Raw genomic sequence first — 14,407 nt, 5'->3', positions numbered from 1 at the left:
CTTACCCCTGATACAAGTTCAAGTTGAGAACCACAGACAGAAAAATGGAAGCACAGCAGATACTGCTGTCTCCCCAGGGAACACCCACTCCTCCTGTAGCTTCCTTGCTAACAAGGCCCTGATCTGGTGCCCAGCGCTTGACTAGTAAATGTGGTTAAGTCTAAAAAAAGCAGATCTCAAACATTTTGACTTCAAGACTGCTTCACATTCTTAAATACTGACAAGGCCAAAGAACTTCTTTACCTGGGTTGTAACTATATTTATCATACTAATTCACTTAAAATAGTTCATCACACAGAGTAACTTATGAAAAAATAACCTTACCAGATCTCCACCCTACTCCCCAATATTGCATAGAGTAGCATCTTTACAGCTTATAAACCTCTAACTTCTGGCTTAGTAGAAGACAGCTGGATCTGCTTCTGAATTCAGTCTGTTCAATATCATGTCTGTCACATCATGTAGCCTATGGAAAACTCCACTGTACACTTGTGAGAGAATGAGAGTGAAAATATCAAATAATGGTTTAGTGTTGCTTTGATGTTAAAAACCTCCTAAAAGGGTCTCAGCAGTCTCCAGAGTTCTCCAACAAATTATACCTTGAAAACCACTAGTCCAAACTAATCATGATAGTTTCATTCTTTTGATCAGCCATTAATTTAGGGGTAGACAAATGCTCTATTTCTAGGCCAAGAAAAAGTTGTGTTTTTCTGGGAGGGGGGTAGGGGGACCTCTAAAGACCTTCTCACTTCCTAAGGAGACACTAGACCACAGGGCCATTATCTACCTCTGGATGAATTAAGGTGGCTGTACATTCAAGTCTATCCAAAGATGAAACCAACACACAAAGATCTCAAAGAAGCAGAGGTACTATGCCTCGAGTTTTCCTACCTCTGTACTTCTTGTATGTGAGAAATTGACAACTGTGTAAAAAGGCTATGGGGACACTGAACAGGGAACAGATTACTGTAACTTGGGGAATTAGGAAAGCGATGAAGAAAGTAGCGCTTGAATTTATATTAAAGAATCAGTGTGGGCAAGGGAAGAGGTTGGGGAAACCCTGAGTATGCCAAGTCTATACACACCAATTCTGGGTTCTCCAGCTTTCTCTTGTGAAATCAATCTGCCTCAAATCTCTCCTCACCCCATCCCACCATATATGATGCTATTCCAGAAACCCAACAGAGCCTATAGAAAATCAAAACAAAGAGTATCTGTTACAAAAGGAAAGCGAAAGTTATATTTTAAATGATTCTTTATTCATAAACTTGATGCAAGTTTACAAAATTTACTGTACATTGCCAAATAAATCTGCAATGAAAAATAAAGTCCAAAAAACCCCCCAAAACCAAAAACCAAAGCATGCCAAATGTGCAGCTGTCAATCTGCTAGCCATCAGGATATTAAAGAATTCAATAATGTATTCAAGATTTAGCCTTAGGTTTAAGGAACTTTAATGCTTTAAAGAATTCTGCCTTGTCACTTGTTATCTGAGCAACTGGCAATCGGAATTGTATACAAATTAACCAAGTGAACAAGAATGCTAGAAAATCTTCTTCTACTATCCTCTTAACCAAAACAGGGAAAAAAAAAAAAGGGAGGAAAAAAAAGAGAAAGAAATTAAACACAATAATGCAGAAGTGCCAGGTCTTTCAGATGTGGTTTACAAAGTTAAAAACTGAGTCTTAAAGCATAAGAAACACTTTTGAACTTTGTAACTGGTTTGTGCAGGAAAAAATGTGCTTCTGGGTTTCTTTTTAAAAGTGCTTAATAACTAGAGTTTACTTTTAAATCAAATTTGGGTATATTAAAAAAAAATCTATTATCAACCCAATAGGACTAATTCAGGTAAGGCGATAAAATGGAGAGTACACTGATTTGAGTCTAGATTTTATAAAAGAATTAATATATGTAGAATTCCTATTAGTCTTTCAATGTAAAAGCCATTATTATGACTATAGAAAAAATTTAAGTCTCCAAATTAGACATTTTTTGTACTTAACTGTGCAGTTTTGTTCAAGGAGTCTTTGTGCCAATCACTTTATAAGTTTATTATTGTGCCAATCACTTTATAAGTTTATTAGTTTACAACTGATTGCAACATCCCGTTAATAAAATGGAAACGTAGAATGACTTAGTATTTTAAATAATTCAAGCTCTATAACTTCAAGCTCTTCTTCATAAGAAATATTGAACCAACAAGAAACAGATTCAGCTCAGCAAGACTCTGATGCCCCAGTGGAAATTACTACATACAAGCTGAATTGACACAGCCTTGCTTAAAGTTCAACTCAATTAAGAGCAAATCTTCGGGAGATAGTTTAGATCTTCATAGCCATAAAAAAAAAAAAAAAAAGTTTAACAGTTTAACAAGTACATTTCCTGTCATTATTTTGGCAATATCATAAAATAGTTTTAACCTGAAAAAGCTACTGTGATTCAGAACACCTTAAATTTTCTAAACCAATATTAAACATTGATTAAACTTTATTGGCTTTAAATGGAACAATATATTGCAAATCCTCATAACACACGAGCTCAAAAATGGGAAATTTGCCCTCAATTCATAACTTCAGTAACCTGATGCTGACTTGTCTGCTTAAGACATTTCACCTTTCAAGAAAGAGATAAGGAGTGGCCAGTATGTGTATTTATCAGAAAAAATACAGTAAAGGCCCCACTGCTCAGTCCAAGATACCTAAAATGAGAAAAATGGAAAGGCTGTAACTTATACTGGATCAGCTGACAGATTATCCACTAAAATATCTATTAGCTAACATCTTCGGTACTGCTGTTATAGGGGCACTCAAAGCTTGTGTCTGCATGTTGGAAAGATTTTCTTTAAAGCAACACTGGTCCAAGCATACAAAAGTCAACACGTTTAGCCATCTTCCTTTGGAGGGGTGTACCAGCCTGAAAAAGAATGGGTAAAAAAAGTTAACATATTTTAATTCTTAAACCAACTAGGAGAAGTGGCATTTTAGCAAGGTTAGATACTTTCTCTATCCATAATTTTCTCTACCCGTAATTTCCCTATTTAAACCTATTTGTAAAAATTAAGCTTATACTTGGGTTGGTAACACAACATTCTGATATATTCACAATATAGTTATTTTCTATGAATAAATTGTACTTGAATTTTCAAGGTAAGATCTCTGTATTAATGGCATTTCTACCTAAAGAGAAAAGTGTGGAATATTAGACAACAAGCTAAGTTTTATATAGGAAACTGAACTAAAAATAACTGTCTCCCAAATGAAATCCTGGTATTTTAGAGTACGAGGAACTTGGACTGTCATCAGTGCAGTGATGCCATTTTACCAGTAAGGGTGTCATCTCAGCAGGTGCCCTGAATAAGTGATTAAGCCCAAGATCAGATTTAGCACCAGCAGGTTAACTAGAATCCATCTCCTCAATCTGAATCTATTGCTCTTTCATCATAGCTAATTATATACACACCCACACTTTCTCAGATGCAGTGCTTTCCATAAGCATTTTTGAATGCTGACTATAATGTCTAATTTAACAAAAAATAAGAGATAAGAAAAACATGTTTCTATGCTCAACAAAAAGATAAGCTCTCTCTAAAAAGGCAAATTAGACTGAGACAAAGTATTGTTTGGTACAAAGCTGCCCTTCCAACAGTATAAATATACCAAGATTTGTGGAGTGTACACGTGCTTAATAAAGGAGCATATAGGCATCTTTGGGTCTGTTAATTTAGCGTGCTAGAGATGAATATTATTATGAAAACCCAGCTTTGTCCTCAAATTTTATCACTTCCCTCTTCAGAAGCTTGAAAACTGTTTTGAATACTATTCTTTCAAAAGTAAGCAGTCACTGCAAAAGTGACAAGTTTGCTCTTTCACTTAAATGAAAGTGAGCACACACAAAACACAAATATTAAGTCACAAGCTATCACATTCTAACTAAATAAAGAACACTTTACTGGAGATACTCTTGAAGAAAAACTACTTCCTATCAATTAACCTCCTCTGCACAAAAATGCATCCATTCCACTACCCCAGCTACCATGAATATCAGCACACTTGGTTATTAAGTGCTGCACACACACGCAACTTATTTCCTTCCTCACCTTTGGCAAGACAGACATCGTACCAATTTTAGAGATGAGAAAACTAAGGCTGAGAGGTAATGGGCCTTGTGCAGGGCCACAGAGCTAGTGAGTGACACAAATGGCACCTGATAACAGGTCTTGACTCCAAGTCTACTTCTTTGTCATCTCACTATTACAGACAAAAACTCCAAACATGTCTTGTGAATACAAAATTTAAAATAAGTCAAATAAAGTTTTGAAAGATATTTTCTAAAATTTACAATTCAAATATTCTTAAGTGTAGACTGAAGTTAGAACTTTTTTACTTGAATAAATAAATCTGCACAACTGTCAAAAAGCATTAAGTGGTCTGAAAATGGTTCAGCAACTGGTTCATGATCCTGACTGCACTTACTCATTATTAACAGCAAGAACTCCACCTTTAGAATTGCCTTTAACTCAGTTCCTATCCCAATACCACACATTTCAAATGAGTAAAGTGATTCATTCATTAATCTACTCAAAAATCTTTGACTCAGAGATTCCCAGGCCAAGTATTTAGGATACAAAGATTCTGAATGAAGCACAGTATGTGTATCGTCAAGTTAAATTTTTTCACTCTGGTAACCATACTTTGTAAGAAATTAAAGCAAAAACAGAAGAATAAAACAAAATAAGTAAACAGTACATTATGTAAAATTTCACGTATGGCAATAAACACTTATTGAAGTAAACATACCATTTTTCTCATGTATCTGTACAATGGAATTATAGGATTGCTGGGCTCTTGCTAGATTATATTGATTCTGAAAGAAAATTAAACATTTTATATCAAAACTATAAGTAGATGAAAATCATTACAAACAATTGATGGATTATTTGCATCACCACTGTACTTAAAAGAACACAGGAAACCAAGTATTTCCATTTCAAAAATAAATTTCCCAATTTCATTATTCCCAACTATTTTAGAAGGATAACAAAATCAAAATTGTTTTCTAATAAAGATCTACAAAATTCAGTTTATTTTCTAAGTCCTCCTGCCACTGCACAAGTACAAGGCTTTAGGAATAAAGTTGAAGGATGTTGTTTGGATGCAAGGAGAATGTACATGTACATATATATGTATATATATGTGTGTGTATATATATGTATGTATAACAATCACTGCTGTAGAGCAGAAATTAACACATTATAAATCAACTATTACTTCAAAAAAGAAAAAAACTTCTGTATCTAGAAATATAAAATCATAAATATTCACTGACAGAAAACTCTTCCTCATAACTTCCATCAAAAAAAGAAACTACAAAATACTGCCTTCAGGTAAAGAAACATATTAGGCTTTAAGGACTATACGTATGGATAACATTTTGAGTTAAACACCTGAAGAATGCCCATAAGTGATACCAAGACACACTACTAAAGGAGTCTTTTGTTAACCTCTACAGATTAGAATGTCTTCTAAGGGACCAAGTTTAGGATTGATTTTATTAATTTTATCCCCGTAAGTACAACTTGCCTACATCTTAACTTCCAATTCTCCATTGTAGAGAATTATCACAAGCATTCTCCATCGTGGTTCACATCTATTATGTCACAAATTTTTAAAATAAATTCATAGCATAAGAATGTGTATAAACACATTCCAAATGACAACTTTCATTCCTACCTGTCCTGCAACCACCCAGTTCCTCCCCTCACCCACCTTCCTTCTTCCATTCAAATAAACTACTCTTATTAGTATCCCTGTATATCCTTAAGATTATATAAGAAAATTAATGTACAGCCTATTGTTATTAATCACTGTCCCCTGCTTTTTTCAAGAAATGATAGCATGACCTAGAGTAAAAAATTATATCCTCCTGGTTAAATGAGACTTTTATCATTAAGTAGTCACTAATGCTTTGTTCCAAAATCACACTGTTTACACTACAGCTAAATCACCTTTTTGTCAGTGTATACAGGCAAACCTCATTTTACTGCACCTCACTTTACTGCACCTAGCAGACACTACATTTTTTTGTTGCTGTTTTTAACAGTTTGAAGATCTGTGACAGCCCTGCACCAAGCAAGTCTACTGGCTCCATTTTCCCCCAAGAATATGGGCCAACTTTGTGCGTCTGTGTCACATTTTGGTAATTTGAAATACTTCAAACTTTTTCACTACTGTGTTTGTCACAATGATCTGGGATCACTGATTTTTGGTGTTAACCACTACAACTAGCTCAAGGCTCAGATGATGGTTAGCATTTTTTAGTAATATTTTTTAATTAAGCATGTACATTGTTTTTTAGACATAATGCTATTGCACACTTAGGAGCCTGCAGTACAGTGTAACTGTTACACATACCAGGAAACCAAAAAGTTCATGTGGTTTGCTTTATTGTGATACTGGCTTTACTGAAGTAGTCTGGAACTGAACCCATAATATCTCCAAGGTATGCCTATACTGGTCTATTTATATTGTCTTCTTCCTTTAAAAAAATTCCATCTCTTTGTATCCTCATGTGTTAAATATACTTCTTGTGACAAATTATAATAAAAAATTAAAAAGAATATATTCATAAATGTATAACTGAGTCACTTTGCTGTACAGAAAAAAATTAACACTGTAAATCAACTATAGTTCAAAAAATTTTAATAAAAATAAATACACTTCTTAAAGACCACTTAATTCAAACTAACTGGTAACTTTTGTGCATTTATATTTGTTATGATTTATTTATTTGGATTTGCTTTCATAACTTCACTTTCTGATTTCTATTTCTCACTTTAATATGATTTTATTCTCTCCTCTTGGGATTCAAATAAGACACGTTTTAGACCTCATTCTGATCTGTACCTCTTAACTTCTGCTGTACTATCTATTCCTGGGTCCCTCTGTGCAACATTCTGAGTTATTTCTTCTAATAATTCTCTCTTCTGATGTCTCATCAGTTTCTCATTTTAACATTCTTGATTTCTATAGATTCTTTTCTCTGATCACTAGATTTTACACGTAAGTATTCATTTTCTCACAATTTTAATATCTGCTAATTCCAAAACTTCAAGTCTTTGTGCCTTGTGTCTCTTAGTCATTGTTTCTGCCAGTTCTCTTGGATGTTAGGTTGTCTACACGGGTGCTTGTTATCTTTCACTGTCAAGTGAAAAAGCTGGCTTAAAACTCAACATTCAAAAAACAAAGATCATGGCATCTGGTCTCATCACTTCATGGCAAATAGATGGGGAAACAATGGAAACAGGGACAGACTTTATTTTTGAGGGCTCCGAAATCACTGCAGATGATGACTGCAGCTGATGACTGCTGCCATGAAATTAAAAGACACTTGCTCCTTGGAAGAAAAGCTATGACCAACCTAAACAGCGTATTAAAAAGCAGAGACATTACTTTGCCAACAAAGGTTCATCTACTCAAGGCTATGGTTTTTCCAGTAGTCATGTATGGTTGTGGACTATAAAGAAAGCTGAGCACCTAAGAATTGATGCTTTTGAATTGTGGTGTTGGAGAAGACTCTTGAGAATCCCTTGGGCTCTAAAGAGGTCAAACTAGTCCATCCTAAAGGAAATCAGTCCTGAATATTCATTGGAAGGACTGATGCTGAAGCTGAAACTCCAATACTTTGGCCACCTGATGCAAAGAACTCATTGGAAAAGACCCTGATGCTGGCAAAGATTGAAGGCAGGAGGAGAAGGGGACGACAGAGGATGAGATGGTTGTATGGCATCACCGACTCAATGGACATGAGTTTGAGTAAGCTCCGGGAGTTGGTGATGGACAGGGAAGCCTGGCATGCTGCAGCCCATGGGGACGTGAAGAGTCGGACATGACTGAGTGATTGAACTGAAATGATCTTAATCTCTGAGAATCTTATAGTCTTAATCCAGAAATCCTTTCTTCTAAAGAGTATTGGCATTTGCTACTGATGAGAACTGTGTATACAATTAACCTGAGACCACTTTAGTCCCCTTAGAGAATCAATTTTCTGCTTCCTCTGTGAGTTAAGATTCCAGTGAGCTCATGATGTGACGTGCAATACAGTTAGAAATACTTACTTAGATTTAGTACTATTTGGATAGGTATTTAATACAAAATTCACAAGGAATTTTAGGAACATAATTTTTTTTTAAATGTCAGGTAGGGATGATTTCCATCACACACTTTTCCAAAATATACTAACTTCAGAGTCGTTTTGGTCTTAAGTGTTCACAGATAACTATAATTAGACATGAAAGATATTTCTGATACAGTAAGTGAATAAAGAACAGAACATGGTGGTTAAGAGCAGAGACTAATGATCAGAACATCTGGTTCCAATCCTCACTCCCCACCTGTGATCTTAGATGAGTCACCTAACTTCTCTGTGCTTCAGTTTCCTCATCTACAAAATGAGGACAATAATAGTACCTACTTATTAAGAGGATGGAAAGTTAATACAAATAAAAAGTTTAGATTAGAGCCTAGCACATTAACTATTACAATGGGATCTCAATTTGGGGAAGCATGTAACTACCTATAATTTTTTATTCACTAGTATATATAAACCAATAATAAATTTTAAACCACAGACATATTTAATTAAAGTAGAAATAACAAAGACTAAAAGAACAGGTAGAAGCTTCCTAATAGGAAATGTATCTCATAGTTAATGTGACATTCTTAATAAAAGTACCTTATTTGCTCCAAACTGCACTCTGGCTTTGCCTTTAACTAAGGTGGCATTGATTTGCATGATGACCGATTCTATTGAATAGGCACTGCTCCAGCCCTATAGAAAGAAGAAAACACTTCTCTAAAACACTGTGGTATTCCTGATTCTCACTCAGGAAAGCTTAAGAAAATGGCATATAACAACTTAGTAGTATCAAATTTATGTTAAGTTTGTAGTCAAGGAGTAAAAGTAAAGTTGGACCATTTCCAAAATCTCACAAAACAAATAAATCTATGTTGTAAGTGCAACAAATGAGCAAATTACAACACACATCACTCTTATTGCCCACCCTAGCATAGATTAAGCACCAAATACAGTGTCATTTTACTGGTTTAAATAGCTTTCATTATTAAAATAGGTGCTATTAGCACACACACACAAAAAATTATTTTAAAGTAGGTACTATTATTACAAAGAGCTCTGTCCACTTAGAATCTAATTTACATAACTAAAACACTCTACAAGAGGTTGAAATACTTGAGTACCATAAGAAAAATAGTCACCTGTTTTGTGAGTAGTTCCATGCACAGTGCTCCACCACCCAACACGTACCTTAAAAAGAAAAAGGAATCATACAAAATTCTCTACATCTTGGTATTCTTTCTTCAGTTTTTAAAGTATCACTGCTAAGAAAGTATGCATACATGTAAAGATTAAAAGATAACATGCAAAAATGAAAATAAGTTTTTAGGGTTACAGAACTATAGGTAATTCTAAAATTCTGATGTCATCATCTAAATGTCTTTTTTTTTTTTTAAACTAAATAATGGTTCTTAACAACGGAACACTTGAAAACTTTTAAGGTATCAGAAACTAAGAACATAGCCCTAAACATTCCAGAGAATGGGGGCAGGAGAAAATCTTCCTTAAATGGTTTTCAACTGTTCTACTCATCTTAAGATTTCTCCACCATCATGTTAAATAGCCAAGAACATTTCCTCTGACAGTAGTGATGACTTTACCCTACCTATAATAATGAACATCTGCACTTATAGTTAAAATATTTTTCATTCTGTTGTGAAGATCAAATGGTTCTGACCAGGGAGCCTCTCTGGAGCTCCCCTATTTCTCTTTCTAGTCCTGAGGACTCTTCTCTGAACCAAGAACAACTACGGGGGATTTCATTAGAAATCTCCCTTAGAAATCATTATTTAGATCAAGATTCTTCAGCCTTTGACATTTTCTCAAACAAAGTAACTCCTCCTTTAATGTTAAACTTTAAAACACATTAAATAACATGCCTAAAAATAAAAGGAATGGTAATTACCAAAGAAAAACTGTGGCAATCTTGAAAGCACATAAGGTAGGACCACTGATTAGGTCTACGTGAAAACTGTGTCCACCACAAATTTTGTTTGTCCTCTGGGACTCTGCCCATGCCTTTCCTTTCTGAGATTCCCTCTGCCGCCTACTCTCCCAAATGCCTGTTCCTCCTCCTGCCCCATAAAGCTTGCCAAGACCATTCGAGCCTGTAAATTTTGCATTCTGGCTAAGCAAATGCATCCTTGTATTGACTCAACCAAGTAACAAAGAAGTCAGGAATCTAAACACTTCTACTGTAGACCACTAGTAATAATAGTTACAGTGGAATTACTCACTAACAGAAACTAGTCAATAACTCTCCCCTATCCTGGAGAATTCAGGCAACCATCTCTCTTACTTCCTTGTCCCAACTTTTGGGAACTTTCAAAGCAAAAGTTTAATAGGAAGAAAAAGCTCCAAAAAAATTTAATCAGGAAGGAGAATCATGAGATTTTACATTTTGTAGGGGAGGAAAAAATGGGGAGACTGGTATTGACATATACACTACTATATATAAAATGGATAACTAATGAGAATTTACTGTATAGCACAGGGAACGCTACTCAATACTGTGTCATGACCTATATGGGAACAGAATCTTAAAAAAGAGTGGATACATGTAAATGTATTAGTGGATTCACTCTAATGTAGAGCAGAAAGTAACATAACTCTGTAAATCAACTATACACCGTAATTTTTTTTTAATAAAAGATAAACTGTGTATATTCTCTTATGTTCCTGAAACTCAGAAATTTTTCTACAATTCTCTGAATCTCCCACTGGGCTCAAAGTATATCTTGCATATTTAAAAATCTTGCAGCTTTAAATAAGCATTTGCTGATTTAACAGAATTACAAGATCCAAGCTCTCATTTGATTTTGATTTCTCCAAAACCGCTCAAAGTCTAGTAATCTGTTAATGAGTTAACACCATTCTTGGTCCTTACATTTCAGAAATGCTAAACAGAAACTTATTTTAGGAAAAGGACATATGTAGTTAATGCTGAGTTACCAATTATCTAATCACCACCTTCCCCTTTAGCACCCCACTCTTCATTTTTGGGGTGGAGAGTCTTGTCAGGAGAGAAGGGAAAGTTTTCATACTTGTAGATCAGAAGAAAGTACATTTTCTACAAGCACATAATAACTACAAAAGTGTTCGATGTCTCAACACAAGACAGTTCTAGTACCTATACAAAAAGTGAGCTAAGTATAGTGTGTAATAAACTTTCCTTGGTATATACAATTACTAAATTTCTCTTTAATATATACCACCAGCAGCATATACACATGAAAAAAAAGTCAATTCTACTTCTGTATTGTATCATTTTATCAGTAGGTGTTCTAAGCTCTTATTTGCTCTTAGGGTCCAAACAAAGAGCTCCTGCAGAATATTGAGACAATGCAAGGACACTAGGAAAAAAAAAAATTATCTAAGGGTCATTTACAGATAAAATGCCATCAATATGGGCACAGTAATATTTTCAACTTAAAAAATTTTTCAATTGCCAAAGTTATATAACAAACACTATCCTAAGTTCACCCTCTTCGGGCATTCAGTTTATAAAATTTTTGTTTTACTAGGAGGTTCTTGCAAGAATGTTTGCCAGTTAACCTCCCCACCCACAATCTAGGATGATCAACTTAATTGCTATGAGGGGACAACAGATACCAGTACTTAAGTGGACAACAAATACCATTAATCACGCAACATTGATTCTTGCAAGAATCCAAAAAACAGATGAGAAATAAAATTTTATATTAAGTCAAATTCTTGATAATGATCACTTTTTTTTTCTTAAAAAAGGCAGGCTTCCAATACAACACTCTAAAGCAGTTATCCTCCAATTAAAAATAAATTTTTTAAAAAGGCAGGTTTATCAGTCCACATAAAACAGTCATGATCTTTCCCTTTGTTGAGGTAAAGAAGGGGACCATGGATAAGAACAGAGCCCTAAAAGAGCAATTAAGTACTGGCATTTAAAACCAGATTCTTAAAATAATATTCCCTCAATACAGACAAAAAACCATGGTCATATAGAAGTAGAACTATTCTCTCTGTGAATGACTGGGACACAAACAATACTTCCTATTATATCAGCCAATAAAGCATCTTTATTTGCTTACAAAGAGCTCTCTAATAATGTATTGTATTACCATCAAATAATCTTTCTGAATCTCACTACACTGTACCCTGGACTAAGCAAGAAAGACAGCCAAGTTTTGATGGCTCAGTAAAGTAGCTCATAAAACACCAGTGGATTGGAAATTGTATACTACCCTAAACTGCCTATTTACTGTATTTGCCTACATCTTGCTAACTTACTATAATAAAGCTAAAGGCAAAGGAAAGATATACGCATTTGAATGCAGAGTTCCAAAGAATAGCAAGGAGAGATAAGAACGCCTTTCTCAGTGATCACTGCAAAGAAATGGAGGAAAACAACAGAATAAGAAAAACTAACGATCTCTTAAAAAAATGAGAGATACCAAAGGAACATTTTATGCAAAGATGGGCACAATGAAGGATAGAAAAGGTATGGACCTAACAAAAGCAAAAGATATTAAGAAGAGGTGGCAAGAAAACACAGAAAAACTGTACAAAAAAGATCTTCATGACCCAAATAACTACAATGGTGTGATCACTCACCTAGAGCCAGACATCCTGGAAATGTGAAGTGAAGTGGGCCTTAGGAAGCATCACTTCAAACAAAGTTACTGGAGGTGCTGGAATTCCAGTTAAGCTATTTCAAATCCTAAAAGATGATGCTGTGAAAGTGCTGCACTCAATAAGCCAGCAAATTTGGAAAACTCAGCAGTGGCCACAGGACTGAAAAGGTCAGTTTTCATTCCAACCCCAAAGAAAGGCAATGCCAAGCAATGTTCAAACTACTGCACAATTGCACTCATCTCACACGCTAGCACAGTAATGCTCAAAATTCTCCAAGCCAGGCTTGAACAGTACATGAGCCCTGAACTTCCAGATGTTCCAGCTGGATTTAGAAAACGAAGAGGAACCAGAGATCAAATTGCCAACATCTGCTGGATCAACGAAAAAGCAAGAAAGTTCCAGAAAAACATCTACTTCTTTCTTATTGACTAGGCCAAAGCCTTTGACTGTGTGGATCACAGCAATCTGTCAAAAATACTTAAAAAAATCTTAGATGGGAATACCATACCACCTTACTTGCCTCCTGAGAAATCTGTATGCAGATCAGGAAGCAACAGTTAGAACTGGACATGGAACAACAGGCTGGTTCCAAACTGGGAAAGGAATATGTCAAGGCTGTATATTGTCACCCAGCTTACTTAACTCACATCCAGAGTACATCATGCGAAATGCCGGGCTGGATGAAGCACAAGCTGAAATCAGGATTGCTGGGGGAAATATCAATAACCTCAGATATGCAGATGACACCACCCTTATGGCAGAAAGCGAAGAAGAATTAAAGAGCCTCTTGATGGAAAGAGGAGAGTGAAAAAGCTGGCTTAAAACTCAACATTCAAAAAATGAAGATCATGGCATCCGGTCTCATCACTTCATGGCAAATAAATGGGGAAACAATGGAAACAGTGACAGACTTCATTTTTTTGGGCTCCAAAATCACTGCAGATGGTGACTGCAGCCATGAAATTAATAGACGTTTGCTCCTTGGAAGGAAAGTTATGACCAACCTAGAAAGCATATTAAAAAGCAGAGGCATTACTTTGAGGACAAAGGTCCATATAGTCAAAACTATGGTTTTTCCAGTAGTCATGTATGGATATGAGAGTTGGACTATAAAGAGAGCTGAGTGCTGAAGAATTGATGCTTTTGAACTGTGGTGTTGGAGAAGACTCTTGAGAATCCCTTCGACTGCAAGGAGATCAAACCAGTCCATCCTAAAGGAAATCAGTCCTGAATATTGGAAGGACTAATGCTGAAGCTGAAACTCCAATACATTGGCCACCTGACACAAAGAACTGACTCATTTGAAAAGACCCTGATGCTGGGAAAGATTGAAGGTAGGAGGAGAAGGGGATGACAGAGGATGAGATGGTTGTATGGCATCACCGACTAGATGGACATGAGTTTACGCAAGCTCTGGGAGTTGGTGATGGACAGGGAAGCCAGTTGTGGGGCAGTCCATGGGGTCAGAGAGTCAGACACGACTTAGCGATTGAACTGTACTGCTGAGTTACTGTATTTTCTTATCTTGTTCATTCGTTCACAAATATTTACTGCATATATAGTAATAGTATGTATGCATGCTAAAAACTGAAGCAGACACAAGAATATACAATGAAGAAAACTGATATGACTTGCCTTCATGATGTCTGCAATATAGTAAAGATTA

General features: G+C 35.5%; 1 protein-coding gene across 2 annotated transcripts in view; it reads right to left on the bottom strand.

Moving 5' to 3' along the window:
• Positions 1-1,237: 1,237 nt before the first annotated feature.
• UBE2Q2 (ubiquitin conjugating enzyme E2 Q2) overlaps positions 1,238-14,407 on the bottom strand; it is a 57,421-nt gene continuing 44,251 nt past the window's right edge. For both annotated transcript variants that reach the window (XM_043921743.1, XM_043921742.1), the window contains 4 exons: positions 9,273-9,321; positions 8,731-8,826; positions 4,797-4,863; positions 1,238-2,913 (listed from right to left, as the gene is read on the bottom strand). In XM_043921743.1, the coding sequence (XP_043777678.1) occupies positions 2,882-2,913; positions 4,797-4,863; positions 8,731-8,826; positions 9,273-9,321 (244 nt within the window). In that variant the 3' untranslated portion in view covers positions 1,238-2,881. The remainder of the gene's footprint in view (positions 2,914-4,796; positions 4,864-8,730; positions 8,827-9,272; positions 9,322-14,407) is intronic.

This window comes from Cervus elaphus, chromosome 13 (genome assembly GCF_910594005.1).
Source record: "Cervus elaphus chromosome 13, mCerEla1.1, whole genome shotgun sequence".
Taxonomy (NCBI): Eukaryota; Metazoa; Chordata; class Mammalia; order Artiodactyla; family Cervidae; genus Cervus; species Cervus elaphus.
Note: the sequence above shows the minus strand (reverse complement) of the source record. Positions and strands in the feature narration are given on the sequence as shown.